This window comes from Notolepis coatsorum, assembly GCF_963971535.1.
Source record: "Notolepis coatsorum genome assembly, chromosome: 11".
In the NCBI taxonomy this organism is placed as follows: Eukaryota; Metazoa; Chordata; class Actinopteri; order Aulopiformes; family Paralepididae; genus Notolepis; species Notolepis coatsorum.
Window position 1 is genome coordinate 24,149,399 of NC_140175.1, and position 16,482 is coordinate 24,165,880.

Consider the following 16,482-nt stretch of genomic DNA (forward strand, 5'->3'; position numbering starts at 1 on the left):
TCATTGATTATGTGTCGACCTACAGTATATGTCTCAACCTATTTGCTTTTTAGATATTTTAGATTGAATATTTTATATGCATATACATTTTTTATTATATTTTAACCTTTCTTTTTGCACAACTCAGTGCTGGGAGGAACAGTATTTCATTTTTTATGTATGGAAGTACAAGAAATAACAACAAACAAAATAACATGTTTACAGTGAAATGCATGTGGGGCGTAGTCCACCCGCTCCATCTTCTCTGTCTCTCTCCACATATCTCATTTTGGCCCTCCTGCACCCGCACCCCCCCCCTCTCTCTCTCTCCCTCTCCTCCCTCTCTGTTGCAGGGTAAGCCCATCTATCCTGCATTGTCAGTGTTTGGCTAAAACACTTGCGTCAGAGTTCCTCCTCCTCCTATATAAGCAGGAGTCACTGCAGCAGCGAGCAGTTCTGGCTTCAACTTGAGCTCCTCATACAACTTCACATCCAGACAGAGAGGAGAAGGAGAGCAGCCTATCCTCACATCACACACAGCCATGAGCAGCATCGGTTATGACCCCTACTACGCCACCTCCTCATACCGACGATGGAATGTAGAGGCCCCCCCCCGAGCTGTGGGGACCAGGGGAAGGTCCCGCTCGGTCTACTCCTCCCACACCTCCCCCCTCTCCTCCTCCCGTCTGCAGTACTCCTCTCCCGGCCGGGCGCTGCTCTCCTCCTCCTCACGGGCCTCCTCCTCCTCCGTGGAGCTGCAGCTCAGCCAGGCGGCCCAGATCAGCTCTGAGTTCCGCACCGTGCGTACCCAAGAGCGTGCCCAGCTGCAGGGCCTCAATGACCGCTTCGCCGGATTCATTGAGCGTGTGCGGGACCTGGAACATCGGAACCGGGCCCTGGAGGCAGAACTCCTGATGCTCAGGCAGAGGCACACTGAGCCATCCTGCCTGCGGGCGCTGTACGAGCAGGAGGCCCGAGCCCTGAGGGGCGCTGTGGATGAGGCCAGGGCTGAGCAGCAGGCAGCCCTAGGACAGAGGGAGCACATGGAGCAGACTCTCAGCACCTTGCAGGCCCATTATGAGGAAGAGATACTGGCTCGCGAGGAGGCAGAGGGCCGGCTGATGGAGGGCCGACGTGGGGCAGACGATGCTGCCTTAGCCAGGGCTGAGACGGAGAAGAGGGTGGAGAGTCTGCTGGACGAGCTGACGTTCCTCAAGAGGATCCATGAGGGGGAGGTGGTGGAGCTCCAGGCCCATGTTAAGCTGGGGGCTCAGGTGGCGGTGGAGACTAAGGCCACTGCACCAGACCTCTCTGGGGCTCTGAAGGACATCCGGTCCCAATATGAGAGGCTGGCAGCCAGTAACATGCAGTCTGCTGAAGAGTGGTTCAGAGGGAAGGTGGGTTCCCTGACAGAGAGCGTTGCCCAGCACACTGACACTGTTAAAAGATCCAAGGATGAGGCTGGAGAATTCCGGCGTCAGCTTCAGTCCTGTCTCCTGGAGATCGATGCTTGCAGAGGTCTCAACGAGTCTCTGGAGAAACAGCTACATGATGTAGAAGACAAGCAGAGCGCCGAGGTCATCGACATGCAGGTCAGTAGTGGTACTGTAGGTGCATGACTTATGCTTATGCTTAATAATAGACTTATGTGTATTTTCTGTGTTTGGAATTAGCATTTAGAATGTACAATAGGAACCTCTCATGATCGTCATACAAATAACTAAATAAATAAAAAAAATCTATAATCTTTGGTAACAAAAATGGCTTAAGATGTGATGTGAAAGTGTCTAGGCCTACTTGATTTCTAAAGTAATTTATCTAAAGTATTATTATTGTACTTTGTTATTTTTTTCAATAAAAAATTATACATTCTAATTCCTACTATATAGGATACCATTGGTCAGCTGGAGAATGAACTAGGAGGCACCAAGCAGGAGATGGCTCATTACCTGAAGGAATATCAGGACCTTCTCAATGTTAAGATGGCCCTGGAGATTGAGATCGCTGCGTATAGGTAAGAGGCACGGAATGAAGGACTGAGAAAAAGTCAATTTGTGCTTAATTAATTCAAGATCATTCAAATCCATTCATTATCAAATGTGGAAAAATAAAATATTTTTCTAATCTGTCTCAAGGACAATAAAGTGTTAACAACAAAGCTAATAATAAATGCTGTAATTACTTTTTTACTGTATGTAAAGCTTGATATGATGGGTCCTATGTGGGCCTGTGAAGCACACTGAGACATGCTATGAGAATGGACAATACAAATAAACTGGACTTCACTACTACTGTTTATTAAGTGTTCAGCGTCTGTCTCTCCTATATCTCCACCTTTGCAGGCAGCTGCTTGATGGGGAGGAGTCTCATTTCAGTGTGGGAGTGGCTGGGGGCATGTCCAGTATGTACAGCCACACCCTATCGGCCACACCCTCCTACACCCGACCCTTCACCAGTCTGAGCTCTCGCGCCCCCTACCTGACATCATCACACCTCCTCAGCACCACCTTCAACACAGAGGACATCATCTCCACAAGCCAGGCACATCAGGAGGAGGCCAGCCCACCTGAGGAAGAGGAGGAGGAGGCAAAGGAGGAAGAGGAGGAGAAGGAGGAGGGAGGAGATGAGGAGAAGGAAGATGGAGAGGAGACTAAAGGAGAAGAAGGTCAGCACCTCTGTCTTCATGACACACGTTTATTTGTAAGAGGAAATGGTCTGAATAACTCTGTTGACATCTGATGCTAACAAAAGATTCCCTTTGTTTCTTTTGATACAGGCGGTGACGATGCTGATAAGGAGGGAGATGCAGAAACAGCTGAAGACGAAGGAGAGAAAGAGGAGGACAAAGTAGAGGGAGCGGAGGCTGAGGAAGGCAAGGAGGAGGCAGATGAAGGAGAAGAAAAGGAAGAAGGAGGTGACGACAAAGACGAGGGTGAGAAAGAGGAGGAGAAGGAAGAAGAGGGAAAGGAAGCCCAACCTGAGGTAAAGAGTGAAAAGCCTGCTGTAGAAGAAAAGAAGAAAGATGAAACCGAGAAGACCAAGAGTAAGAAGTAAGCTGGTAGACTCACTACAACCTCCAGTCACAACAAGACCATCCAGTTACAAATACAGTAGAATACCTGCATTTACCTTATCAAGTGTGCTTGTTAACACAGTGCTCAGTACAACGTGGTCTAATAGAATCAATTACTATATCAAATCAAGGTTAATTGCTTGCCAACTTTCAGAGTAGTCAATAAAATGGTTACACAATCACTGCAGTGTAATCGTGTGAAAATAATTGTGTGCTGTATCTTTATGTGAGACTGTGAGTGTGTGGTTTCTGATGGTTAAATAAACACTTGCTGAATTCCACAAAAGAGTGTGTGATTAATTAGTTTCAATCAAAGAATGTACTAGATTCATCAATGTGATATTATGTAATGTCAACAGGTCCAATACATATATTTAATGTAAAATAAAAACATTTAGGCATTTTTTATATAAGATGAAAGGGAGAGATATAGGGCATCAGTCAGAATAGACCTATCTCAAACCCTCCTCTCTTTTCTTGATCCTCCAATCACAACTGTTGCTTCCCTCGGATGAACCCCATATATTACAAAGGAGAGATTCCAAAGTTACAGAAATACCAATTATGCCACTCTATAGAACAGGGACATTATAACAATGCATTTAAAGGATAGCCCTATTTCCAGGGGTGTAAAAAGTACCCAGAAATTATACTTAAGTGAAAGTATGGGTACCATCTCAAAATCGTACTCAAGTAAAAGTCAGAGTATCTGGCTAAGAACACACTTGAGTAAAAGTCAAAACCTTTCTACTTTGAAATGTACTTAAGTACTAAAAAGTTAAAACTTTTTTTTATTGCAAGGGATAGACCAGGGGTCTCAAACTCATTCCATCGTGGGCCAAGTTTTCATTTAAACTACACATTGCACCAGGTGAGTTAGTTGAAGAGGTGAGCCAATTAGTGAAATCATCAGCTGGTGTTTAGGCAATGCTGGAATGAACCCAAGCATACACTCACACAAGGACCAATCAGCATGGGTATGGGCGGGTTAATTTTCCATTGATGGGGATTTGATTGGCTGTTTTTAAATAAAGTGCAGCGGCAGAATTAATAAGTTAATAACGTTGACGTTAGTTCGGCCAGAGAAACAAATATACTAATTAAAATGGTTGGACCTGCAAGATTTGTAACCACACCTGCACCTCTGGTTACTGTAGGTAATTACACTGAAGTAATGAGGCCATGCTGTGGTGTCTAAAAGCCCTGGAATAAATAATGAAAACCACAGTGCAGCTAAAGCAAAATACGTTCATGAGTATGATTAAATGCTTTTTACAATGGTCCTATTAACTTTACATATGTATTGTGGTTAAATAAGGAGGAGCTGGGTTTATCGATTATGGAACACAGCATGGATTGTGCTGAGAAAGGACTATATGACAACATCATCGATGAGTAAGAAAGAGTGCTAGGAATCAAAGATTCTGAACTACCCCTTTATTACCTTACTAATGCCAAGATAATGAAATAGACCACATCACAACATGTATGCAGGGCCGCCTGGGAGAAATGCGAGGCCCTGTGCGAGATTTAAACGCGAGGCCCCCCCCCCCCCCCCCCCCCCAAAAGGTTTTTTTTTTTTTTTTTTTTTATACAGTCAACATATTTGTAAATAATAGCGCTGCCCGAGGCTGGGCATGATACAGTCAACATATAGCAAGAGAGAGAGCGAGAGAGAGCTCCCGTTCTACAGTCAATATACAGTGTACAGAGAGAGAGACACATTGGAAAGAAATTGAAATGCTATTTGGCCCTAAACAGAGAGTACACAGTGGCAGAATACCTGAGCACTGTGACTGAAGATCCTTGACTAGGTACAGACTCAGCGAGCACAGCCTAGCCATCGAGAAAGGCCGCCATAGGCAGACTGTGTGTGTTAGAAAGAGAGAGAGAGAGAGAGAGCATGTGTGTTAGAGAGAGAGCATGTATGAGAGAGATAAGCAAAGATGACCCCCTAAAGGATATTCAACTTTTAATGAAAGAACAAAACAGAAGGAAAAGATAACTTCACAAAGGCAACATGAATATACATAGATCCAAAAGGACAAAGATCAACACTTAAATCCAAAGAGAAGAGGGTCTATACCAGAGAAAACAAAGCAGCAAGGAGCCAATGGCCGACAGCTAAAGGCTAGCCAGGTAGGCTACTGACACCAGGCCACACACAGCTTTGGCCAACGGCCCAACGCTACCCAAGCTACACAAACGACCAAGACAATGAATTCACACACAGCACATGTCGTATCTCCAAATGTTGTTGGAAGCTCTCTCTCAGCTCTCTTTCTCCGCCTTTGAAGTTTGTCCCGTGATCAGACAATAATATAGACGGTTTGCCTTTCCGCGATGTGAATCTTCGGAAGGCCATAAGGAATGAGTCTGTGCTCATGGTTGGAAGGAGTTCTATATGCATCGCTCGGGTGGTCATGCATTTGAATACAATACCCCACCGCTTCTCGGTTCCTCTTCCTTTCTTTATATACAGCGGGCCGAAACAGTCCATACCGGTGGAGTGAAAAGGCTTGTCGCCGAGTCGGAGGCGACAGGGAGGTAGGTCAGCCATCCGGGGTATACTGGGCTGCGCTCGCCACTTACGACAGTCTAGACAGGTTCGCTGGAAGCGCCGCACTGCTTCTCTCCCTTGCAGTATCCAATAACAACGTCTGATCTCCGCGAAGACTCTCTCTGCCCCGGCGTGATGCACATCCTCGTCGTATTTCTTTATGATCAGCTCTGTGACCTTGTGTCGGCTGTTTAAGACTATCGGGTACTTGACGTCATCCGGTAAGTCTGGAGCTCTCCGCAGACGACCACCCACTCTGATGAGACCATGGGCGTCTCTCTCGGGGGCTAGGTGGAGCAGTCTGCTGTCTGATGGGACGGGCTTTGCTCCCTGTAGACAGTCTAGCTCATCGGGGAACGAGTCTCTCTGGGCTCGTTGTAGTAGAAGAAGTTCTGCTTCTTCGTAGTCAGCTGCTGTAATGTCAGTAGTGAGCTGAACCTCTGGGTGGTGCCACAGGAATGTCTTTAGCTGCGCACTCTCTAGGGTGAGGCAATCGTCTATGTCGGGGTCTGTGGAGACGAGTGTGTTCAATCCACAGAACATAGATTTCTTGTTTTCGGCCTCCTCTTTACTCGCTTCCCGTGGGGTGGGTGTAGGCCACTCTTCTTCCGGGAGCTTGAGGAACTCTGGCCCGTCACTGTATAGGTTGTGACGGGTGAGGTCATCCAGGGTCATTCCCCGGGTGATGACGTCAGCTGGGTTGTGTTTTGTGTCCACATACCTCCAGCTTGCTACTTCTGTTAAATCTTGAATCTCTGTGACTCTGACTCCCACGAAGACCTTGTATCTGCACGAATCAGACCGGATCCATGTGAGTACTGTCGTGGAGTCTGACCACAAGATTGTTCTTTGCACCGGAATGGTGAGTTCACGTTGGATTAACGTGGCGAGTTGCGCTCCTGCTAGGGCTGCGCAGAGCTCTAGACGCGGGATAGATTGTTGCTTTCGTGGGGCTATTCTTGAGCGAGCCAGGATGAAAGCAGTATGTATTTCTCCTCCCTCCTCTCGGGCACGCAAGTAGGCCACCGAACCGTAGGCTACTTCGGAGGCGTCGCTGAAGACGTGCAGGTCCATCTGGCACGTCTCCGGCCTCACTGTGGGTGGGAAGTAGCTGCGGCGTATGTTGACGCCTGGGAGTGAGCTGAGTTCCGTCTCCCACTCTCTCCATGTGGATGCAAGGTGTTCGGGTATGGGGTCGTCCCAGCCCTGGTCCTTGTCCCATAACGCTCTTACAATCATCTTTGCCCTGGTGGTGTAAGGTAGAATACATCCCAACGGGTCATATTGTCTGGCGAGTGTTCTGTATACACTCCGTCTGGTGGTCGGTAGTGCAGTCGACCTTCCCTGCTCCTTAGTCAGGGGTGTGTGTTTATAATGGAGCGAGTCTGTTTTGAAGCGCCAGACTAGTCCTAATGTCATTTCTTGGGCTTCTCCTGGGATGGTCGCCATCCAGGTCTCGCTGCTTGCTGCCTTGTCCTCGGGGGAGAGGCTGCGCAATACTTGCGGGTCGCTGCTGGCCCACTGCCTGAGATCAAAGCCGCCTTTGATCAGGGAGGCGCGGAGCTTGAGTAGAAGGGCCTCGGCTTCTTCTGGCGTCGAGACGCTTTGCAGACAGTTGTCCACGTAGAAACTATTTCCTACACTTTGTCGGACCTCTTCATCAGCTGCTGGGTCCTCTGCGACGTGTTTTTGCAGTGCAAACGTAGCACAGCATGGGCTGCATGTGGTTCCGAAAGGGAGGACTTCCCATTGATAGATGGCTGGTTGCTCATCCCCGATCCTCTCTCTCCATAGGAACCGCAGCAGGGGCTTGTCCTCTGGGGAGAGGCTGCGCAATACTGGGGGGTCGCTGCTGGCCCGCTGCCGGAGATCAAAGCCGCCTTTGATCAGGGAGGCGCGGAGCAGCGCACGACGTCGCCAGTCAGTTTTCTTTATGTGTCCCGCTGTGATTCGCTTGTTAATCTCAGCGCGGTACACCGTCTCTTGAGCGGGGTCTCTGGCTAGGCGCCGCTCTGTGTTCAATAGATACCGCTCCGTCGCTTCTTTTGGGGCGTGGAAGGTAGGCATACCCTCTCGCCTCAGGAGTGGAGTTGCGTATCTCATCACTCCGTTGACTTTGACTCTCTTTGTCCCTTGCTCGAGGAGGGCTATAGCGTAAATGTCTTCCTTGGAACGAATGTCTTTCTTTTCGTTCTTAAAGGGCATTGTCTCTAGTGTCCATAGCCTCTCGACATGCTGTAGGAGGGTGGTGTCTTCTTCTGTCACTCTGGAGTGGAGGCAGTTAGTGGCTGCTGTTCGGTTAAGAGACTTAGCGAGGGGGCCTTGTAATGTCCATCCTAGGCGGGTCTCGACTGCTGCAGGATAGCCTCTGGGCCCTGTGTGGACCCGGTCAATCGGGACTATGAGGTCTGCATGGTCGGAGCCTATCAGCAGGGTCGGGGTGGCACCGTCTATGAGCGGTATAGGTAGTTGACGCAGGTGCACATATTTATCCATCAGCTTGGCGATGGGGTAGGTGTACTGCGACAGGCCTATTTCTTGGCTGGTGAAAGCATTAGTAATCCTATACCGTCTCTCTGGCTGCCCGCTTGCTGCGATAGTGAAGGAGACATTCTCGCCCTTTATCGTCTTTAGATCTCTTCTTATTGTCCGAATCGTCATCTGGTTTTCGCTCCCCCGCAGCCCCAGCTGGGCCGCAGCGGACGCGAGGAGAAGGGTCTTCTCTGACCCGTCGTCAAGGACGGCGTAAGTGTCCATGACCTTATCTTGGTAACTCAGTGTTACGCGGACCACCTTTAAGAGCACCCGGGCGCCCCCGCTGCTGGCGGGGTCAATGTACATAACACTTGCCTTTGTGCTGCTTGAGGGTGCAGGCTTTCTTCTGTTACTGTCGTGTAGGACATCTAGGTGGGCTCCGTCACACCGACTACACCTCTTCTTTAAGCGGCAATCGGCTGCCATGTGACTGCGCGCACATCGGTAACAGCGTCGGTTGGACTTTATCCATTGACTCACCTCGTCGGCGGTCATCTTCTTGAACGTGTCACATTGTGACAACCAGTGTTCCTTTTCGCAGTACGGGCACACCATCTTCCACTTCTCTTTCATCGAGGGGGTACTGTGGTTCTTGCTGCTCGGTACTGATTCTGATTGGTGCATGACGGTCACCAATCTTCGGCCATCGTTTGCTCTCCTAGGTCCCTCTCTGGAGCTTGGGGTGCTCCGCATGAACGTATCCAACCGTAGGCTGTTGACTTCTCTCGCCAGGAAGTCGGCTAGGTCTAGGAGGGATGGCTCGGGACCGTTAGGATCACGGTGGTCTCTTTGCCGCCTGAAGCGCTCTTGTCGGGCGGGCGGAAGCTTCTCTAAAATCCTCTCGACATTAGAGTTTGCGCACAGTTCGTGCATACCCTTTTCTCTTTGCGCCCCCAGCATCCCTACCAGGGATTGTACCTTGATAGACAGGTCATCTAGTGAGCGATTGTCTGTGGCTGGGGGTAGGCGGTCAATATGGCTTATCTCTTGTATTACGTAGTCCCATATGCGTCCATATCTTTGGTCGAGTGCTGCTAGAGCCGCTGTGTATGGGGTAGTGGAGGTGGCATAGGCCAGCGCTATATTGTGCGCTCGGGGCACCTTGAGGTGCTTCAGTAGGATAGCATACTTGTACGGTTCATCAGCTACATCGGACATCATTGTCTCCAAGCACATTCGTAGCTCCGTGTACTGTGCTCTGTTCTCGTGGGTGAAGTCCGGAAACGTCGGTGTGCCAATGTATGATGCCATGGATGGCTGGCACATCGGTGAGCGTTGGAAGAGAGGCCTCCTAGGCGAGTCTCCTCTTACGCCTCTTGGTGGGCTGGTACCTGCTGGGTACCATGGCCCGCGTATCCAGGTGCTGTCCCTCGGGGCTGGTCGTGCATCAAGCTCACCCGTGAATTGAGTCGGGGGTCTGTAGCGCAGAGCCGCGGGGGTAGAGCCTGGGCTGTACTGGACCTCCTGGTCCTGTGGAGTACTGTGCTGCTGTCGGGCTTGACTCTCCTCCTCTCCCTCTTCTTCTTCCTCTGGCAGGTCCTCTAGATCCTGTAGTCGTCTATTTAGCCTCTCCGCGGTGTAGACCGTTTCTTCCTTGTAGCTGGGTCTCGCGTGGACCGGTCGGGGAAGGAGTTCGGAGGGGGGTATAGGCTCTCTCTGGTGGTCGGGCTCAGGGTCGCTTGATCGGGTAGGGGAGGGTGCCCTTGACCCTTGTCTTGACGAGGCCCTGGAACCCCGTGCGGAGGGAGGGGGTGTTGCCCTGGTGATCAGCTGCTCCATTATCTGCGCTTGTAATCGGTCGCGCTCGGCTTCGCGCTTGGTGAGAGCGAGGTCGCGCTCTGCTTCTCTTTGGGCACCGGCTGCGGCGCGCTGGGCTTCGGCCCGGTCCCTTCCCATATTCTCTTCCGTCTGAAGGCGTCTAATCTCCAGACGTATACGATCTTCTTCGCTCCGTTGCTGCGCCTGAAGGCGTTCTCTTTCCATGGAAGAATGTTCGCGCTCACTAAGCGTCTGTGCTTGGAGTCGATCGCGCTCTGTTGAGGCTGCTAGGCTGGCGAGGAATGCCTGTGCCAGCATCTTGTCCGCCTCGCTCGGGGAAGACGCTGGTTGAGGTGATCCGCTCCTGGCAGTACTCGTTGGAGATCTGTTCTCCTGTGGCGAGTCCTGGAGATCCATCTCCGGGGTGCTCTCCTCTTCTTGTAGCGGGTAGAGTTCCATCCCTGGAGGGCTGTCTTTATCCTGGAGCTCTCCGGGGACTACTTCTTCGGTCTTGGCGGGGGGTAAAGTCGTGTCAGGTCCCTCCTGGTCCCTACCGTGAGCTTGGTCAGTTACGTTAGAACCCACTAGGGCCTCTATTGGCGGGGTAGCCTGGGCGATAGGGTCGGACATAATTTTACTATCTACTTTTTCCGCGTTTACCATCTGTAGAAGGCTAGGTAGTATATTGGCAACGTAATCCTCTAAGTACTGAGGTGTCTGCCGTCTACGCTGCGGGCGATCTACTTTAGGAGAACCGTTTTGTGGAGTGTTCATCATAGGCCATGTCAATATTAATACCACTATATTAATATTACACTAGTTACCATCCGGCTCGAAGGACCAATTGTAACTGAGGGGTACAATTCCCTGACTGTATTGATAAGTATGGTATCATTAAACCACTACCGCTTTATGTACTTTAATTACTGGCCATACAGTACATGATATCTAAATATAATGAACACTTCCCACAATGAACCGGTTCTACACAAAGTTGTCTTTAAGTATTTATTGCAGCAAAAGGTACATAATACTTCTCGATTATACTTTGAATGCACTTGTAAGGCAAAGGAATGTGCGTAGGCAAATCAACAATGAATGTCCATTCTCTGGTTACGCAGGAGGTAATTATACAACCTGAATCTTAGGGAATTATATCTATGGTACACTAGTAATATATAGCGGGAGATACTGGAAGGGTCCCCCTGGTTGTAAGCCAGCAGGGGTAGAGGAGCTGTCGGTAGTAGAGAGTCTGGTCAACGATGACTAAGGAGACTCCAAGTACAGGAGACGGTGCAATAGCCTCTTGATCCACAGACGAATACAGCTGTTCTCCGTAGACTGTAGCTCCACAGTGAAGAAAGCTAGCCGGCCTCAGGCTCTCTGAGGCGCCGACTCGACTTGGCTCCTCGCGGGGTAAATCCAACACGTGTAAGCGTCGGCGATTCTCCGCTCCATAAATCACAGGACCAAAGCAAATATAATCCAGCCGCAAAGGGCTATGTAGTCGTCGGGTAGATTAATCCAGTGTACATGTCCACACGGTTCTCGTCTAGGTATCCTCGGGTGAAAGCGCCATGAAAGCAGCCCAGCCTGGATAAGAACTCTAGCTAATACGAGGAAGCGTTGGTGATGCTGGTCACTGTAGAACTTTAGCCGCACGATACACTATACACAAATAGACTATTAATGACTTAATAGAAATATGTCGCACTCGACGGTATAGCGCCAAACTCTGACAATTCAGTTATTAATTCGCACGCGGTCTCAATGCTCTATTCTGGGGCCAAACAGGCCATACTTCACCGCACGTATCGTGGGTGAGGCTTCAACTTATTGGGTAACTCTTGACTTCTGACTAAGTGCTTCTGTATTCACCTGCGCCATATTTATATGCACGGTGAACAAACTAGTGCCAACGACATTTCTGTCTCGTATCCCTGGGCAAAGGCCGGGCATGTCCAGACATGTCTTGACGGTGACTTTGAACCTGACTCTGGAGGCACGGCTCCGGCGCCTGTGGACCGCTGTCCAATAGGAGAATGAAATATTATGGTCTGGGCTAAAGGGATATTCCGTGTATATGTACAAGGAATATACAAGGGATATCAAACGATATACAAATACTATGCAATATATATCAATAAATAAATATATATATTCGGTTTAATCTGATCCTTTGTAACAGTATGTCTGCTGCAGAACCCCAGAGGCTGAGCTCCAATAGTGAGTATGTCTGCAGACCCAGGAACAAGTCAGACACATTCTACAAACGTGTCTAATGTGAAATATATAAGCATATAAGCAAAACTAGATTTTAGGTCTGTGATGAAAAAGGGCCTCGCGGGAAGGGGGGCCTCGCAAAAAAAAAAAAAAAAAAGTATTTTTTATTTCGCGAGGCCCCCCTTCCCGCGAGGCCCTGTGCGACCGCACTGCTCGCACACCCCCTGAGGTGGCCCTGCATGTATGGTACAGCAAATTACAACTGAGCAAATTAACATTGAGTGAAATTAACTTTAGATCTCCTTGACGGTTGGTACATCATGTCATTTTATTTTACTTACTCAGAAACATTATATATTAACTAAAATATTAAATCTGGGCCACTTCAAGTTTCAAGTTTCTTTAATAGTTGTCATACAGAAGTACAGAATACTTTTATACAAAATGCTTCTTTCTGTTACGCTTATTTGTGAAACACTCTCTTCTCATTAATATTTCAACCCCCAGTAAAGAGACAGTCTCTCCATTTAAATTTGAGAAGTTGGGAGCATTTTAACAACTCCGGGGTAAGTGGTTGACAAAAAAGTGGCCTGAATTTTATGTCTACATTTACATTTACATTTTGCCGTTCCCTTCGCTGCGTGATATGCAGGTCAAGGACCTTTAACCAGATTTGTGCGGCAACGGGGAGCAAGTACAGGTCCCTAAGAAGTGGGGTAACATGGGCTGACTTTGGTAGGTTGGAGATCAGGCGGGCAGCTGTGTTCTGGATGAGTTAAAGAGGCTTGGTGGCGGTGATCGGCAGACCAGCAAGTCTAGGCGAGACATGACTGTTGATTGGACAAGGAGTTGGGTGGCTTCTTTTGTCAGGAAGGGGCGGATCCTTCTGACATTGCTCAGGAGGAATCTGCAGGTTCTGGTTGTTGCGGCGATGTGAGCGGAGAAGTTCAGCCCGTCGTCAAGGACTACACAAAGGTCCGTGGCAGTCGGAGATGAGGCCACGGCTATATTATCCACTGATGGAATGGTCGGTCAGCAGGGAGGATTTGGCCGGCAGGTGTGTACTTTTAGATTTTCTGAAAATATGGCTAGGGCTTAAGAGGTTAATAGTCCATAGTTCTGTACAAAACAAACCTTCTTCAGTCTGCCATAAAGAGGACAGGGCACCATCTGGATAAGATACCTTCTTCAGTCTGCCATAAAGAGGGCAGGCCAACATCTGGGTAAGATACCTTCTTCATTCTGCCATAAAGAGAGCAGGCCAACACCTGGGTAAGATACCTTCTTCAGTCTGCTATAAAGAGAGCAGGGCAACACCTGGGTAAGATACCTTCTTCAGTCTGCCATAAAGAGAGCAGGCCAACACCTGGGTAAGATACCTTCTTCAGTCTGCCATAAAGAGGGCAGGGCAACATCTGGGTAAGATACCTTCTTCAGTCTGCCATAAAGAGGGCAGGGCAACACCTGGGTAAGATACCTTCTTCAGTCTGCCATAAAGAGGGCAGGGCAACACCTGGGTAAGATACCTTCTTCAGTCTGCCATAAAGAGAGCAGGGCAACATCTGCGTCCTTTTCATAGGGCCAGATACTTAAAGTTATAGGGCCAAGAAAATGCAATATAATCAAATCAGATATTACAATCTAATGTTAGAGTATATAACAATGAATACTACTACGTAAGTGACTAGCAGTATAATGATTAATTCTCGAAGTCAACTTCCTGTCTGTTGTTGCTACGCAACTACGGCTTGGGGGAAACATTCACCCCAGGTACATTGTGTACGCTTCATTTAGTGCAGAAAACTGATCGGAAAAGCGGCAAATTAAACACAATCAAAGGTAATTTTCTTCAGTGCATCACAATGTCAAAGAGCTGTGTTACGTTTTGTACTAATAACTAAATAAAAAATAAAAAAATCGCAAGTTTTATAATAATACCAGCTGAGCCATCACTGAGGAAAAAGTGGCTGGCAGCTATCAAGAGGGCACACGTAGATGCAGACGGGAGAGTCTATCAAAGCAGACACTGGTCCCCCAAGTCAAATCATACGTATATCTTCTCTACCCATTTCATGACGGGTGAGAAAAAGGAACAAATATTTATATCGTAAATTAATTATTGGCTGTGAGGCTGTAAACAGCAGATAAATGTTAGCTGAGCACTAGCTACTTCGCCTTATAGTCCATTCTCAGTGTATGTGCACTGGAGGCTTCAAGTAGCCTACATGCCTTTTTCATGTTTATATGTTACTATTAATTAAAAATGGAGCTCACTTTTGCTTGTACACCAGGGTGTCAATAAATGAAAAATTTAGAAATGAGAGGTGGCCCTATGGTTTCAAGTTGTATGCACATGCTAGCCTGTAATAATCCCCCCCAGAAAAATCTACTTTGCATTTGATATATTGCAAATATATGCCATCACACACACTTAAAGGGTTAGAATTATAAAATGAATACGTGGTGTTATGATCAGGGCTGAAGTTGAATAAAAGATTGTATTTTTTTCAATCTGACATTACAAAAAAACAGAAAATCCATCAAAAGTGTTGTTGCTAATCATACATAGGCTAGCCTGTTTTTTAACAATAATTTGTGTGATGCCATCACAAACACTGGCATTTAAAGGGTACAAATAAAAAAATTCCTGCACCAGAATGCAGGAAATTAAGTCTTTGTAACAAAAAATTTCCTGGTAGGGGACCCCCACACAGACCCCCTGCTTAAAAAGTGGTCTGACTGGGGGCTATATTTTGCACTATATTTCCTGGCCTGAATGATTTCCCCAGTCAGGCCCTGGTTAAAAGCCTCCAATGCTTATGCGTTTGAACGTTTGCATGTTTCAACCATACATTTCCATTTCTATATAAAAAAAAGAAAATTATAATTTTTATTTTTTTTTATAATAGTGGGGGTCGCGGCTCTCTGACACCGTTATTTGGGGATCACGGCCTGAAAAGTTTGGGCACCCCTGATCTAGGGCAGTGGTTCTCAACTGGTCTAGCCTCGGGACCCAACATTTTCCTTATATTAGTCATTAAGTCGCGACCCAAAGTTTTGAACCACTATGATTTATGTAAAAAATAAATATTGCAGTAATACGCAATCTTTCAAAACATGAAATAAACACAAAAAAGTGCAACAAAAGTTCAACTATTCATTTCATTCAAAGGATCCGAACCGATTGAAGATTATGGATACCATGACTGTGGTAAGTTTTCATTTATGTTTTTAGATGGAAGGCTGTATTCCATCTGTCTAACGTTAGCGAATATTGTGAGATTGATGAATAGGACATAACGTTGCTGGACTATCGACCTAGTTAGCCCCTTTCCTGACTGCGATGCATGGCTACAGGGTTTGGGTGAGTGAATCCACACTTGTGGTATTATTATAACTCATTTATTGTGTAACGCTAGCCCCTTAAATCTTACCACAGTCATGGTATCCATAAACTTCAATCGGTTCGGATCCTTTGAATGAAATGAAAATGTAAACAAACACTGACGTCACGTTAGAAAGTAGCACTACGTTGCGTGAAATCACTGAGCCCAGAGAGGAGTGGTTCGGCAAAAAATTGTTCCGAGTATATTTGCTTAGAAAACGTAAATGTCAAATTCAATTATTTTGTATTTCTCCACGTGGTAAATACACAGGTCACAACATGTTTACAGGAACGTTTTGGAGTTGTATTTGGAGTGTATTTCGTGACTGTAGGGGACTGTAGGGAACTTCAGGGTAAAGGACTGCTCCACTTCCAGTGATGAAGCTAAGCTACGCTAACGGTGCGGGCGTTCCCTAAGCCTAATGCATGCAGAGAGACAAAAAAGGTATGTATCTTCTTGTCTAACTCCAGGGAAGATGTTAAATAAGCTAATTTCCCAAAATGTTGGAGTTTTCCTTTAAGTCACCTGAGGATTTATTCTAAAACCTTTCTCTTGAGTTCCAAAATGGGAGTTAATATAATGATTAAGAATATGTATAATTTAAGAGGCAAATTATACTACAGAACACTCTGGGAAATAAATTTATTGCATTTTTTAAATACAGTACATGTATTGACTTCCCCAGAGTCATACAAGAAGACTGATTACTTCTCTGTACATCAGTTTTAGAGTTATGGGAAGTTGTATATTCACTTTTGTTGGCTAGGAAGATGGCAAATAAAAGTATTTCTCAAAATGTTTGAGTGTACCTATCTTTCTTCCTTCCTCTCTCTCTCTCTCTCTCTCTCTCTCTCTCTCTCTCTCTCTCTCTCTCTCTCTCTCTCTCTCTCTCATAAAATACACACAATAAAACAGTAAAACACAATCAGGAAACGACACAAGGCTGTTTCTATTTCTTTAACTTCAAT

At 47.1% G+C, this 16,482-nt stretch overlaps 1 protein-coding gene across 1 annotated transcript in view; it reads left to right on the plus strand.

Annotated features, from left to right (window-relative positions):
* The window catches only part of LOC311237032 (uncharacterized protein), a gene marked incomplete at both ends in the record, with an annotated part of 37,556 nt that extends 34,523 nt beyond the window's left edge, over positions 1–3,033 (plus strand). Inside the window, 4 exon segments of the mRNA XM_084324839.1 lie at positions 412–1,571; positions 1,869–1,993; positions 2,322–2,644; positions 2,756–3,033. Of these exon segments, the coding sequence (XP_084180965.1) occupies positions 412–1,571; positions 1,869–1,993; positions 2,322–2,644; positions 2,756–3,033 (1,886 nt within the window).
* Between the last annotated feature and the right edge of the window lie 13,449 nt (positions 3,034–16,482).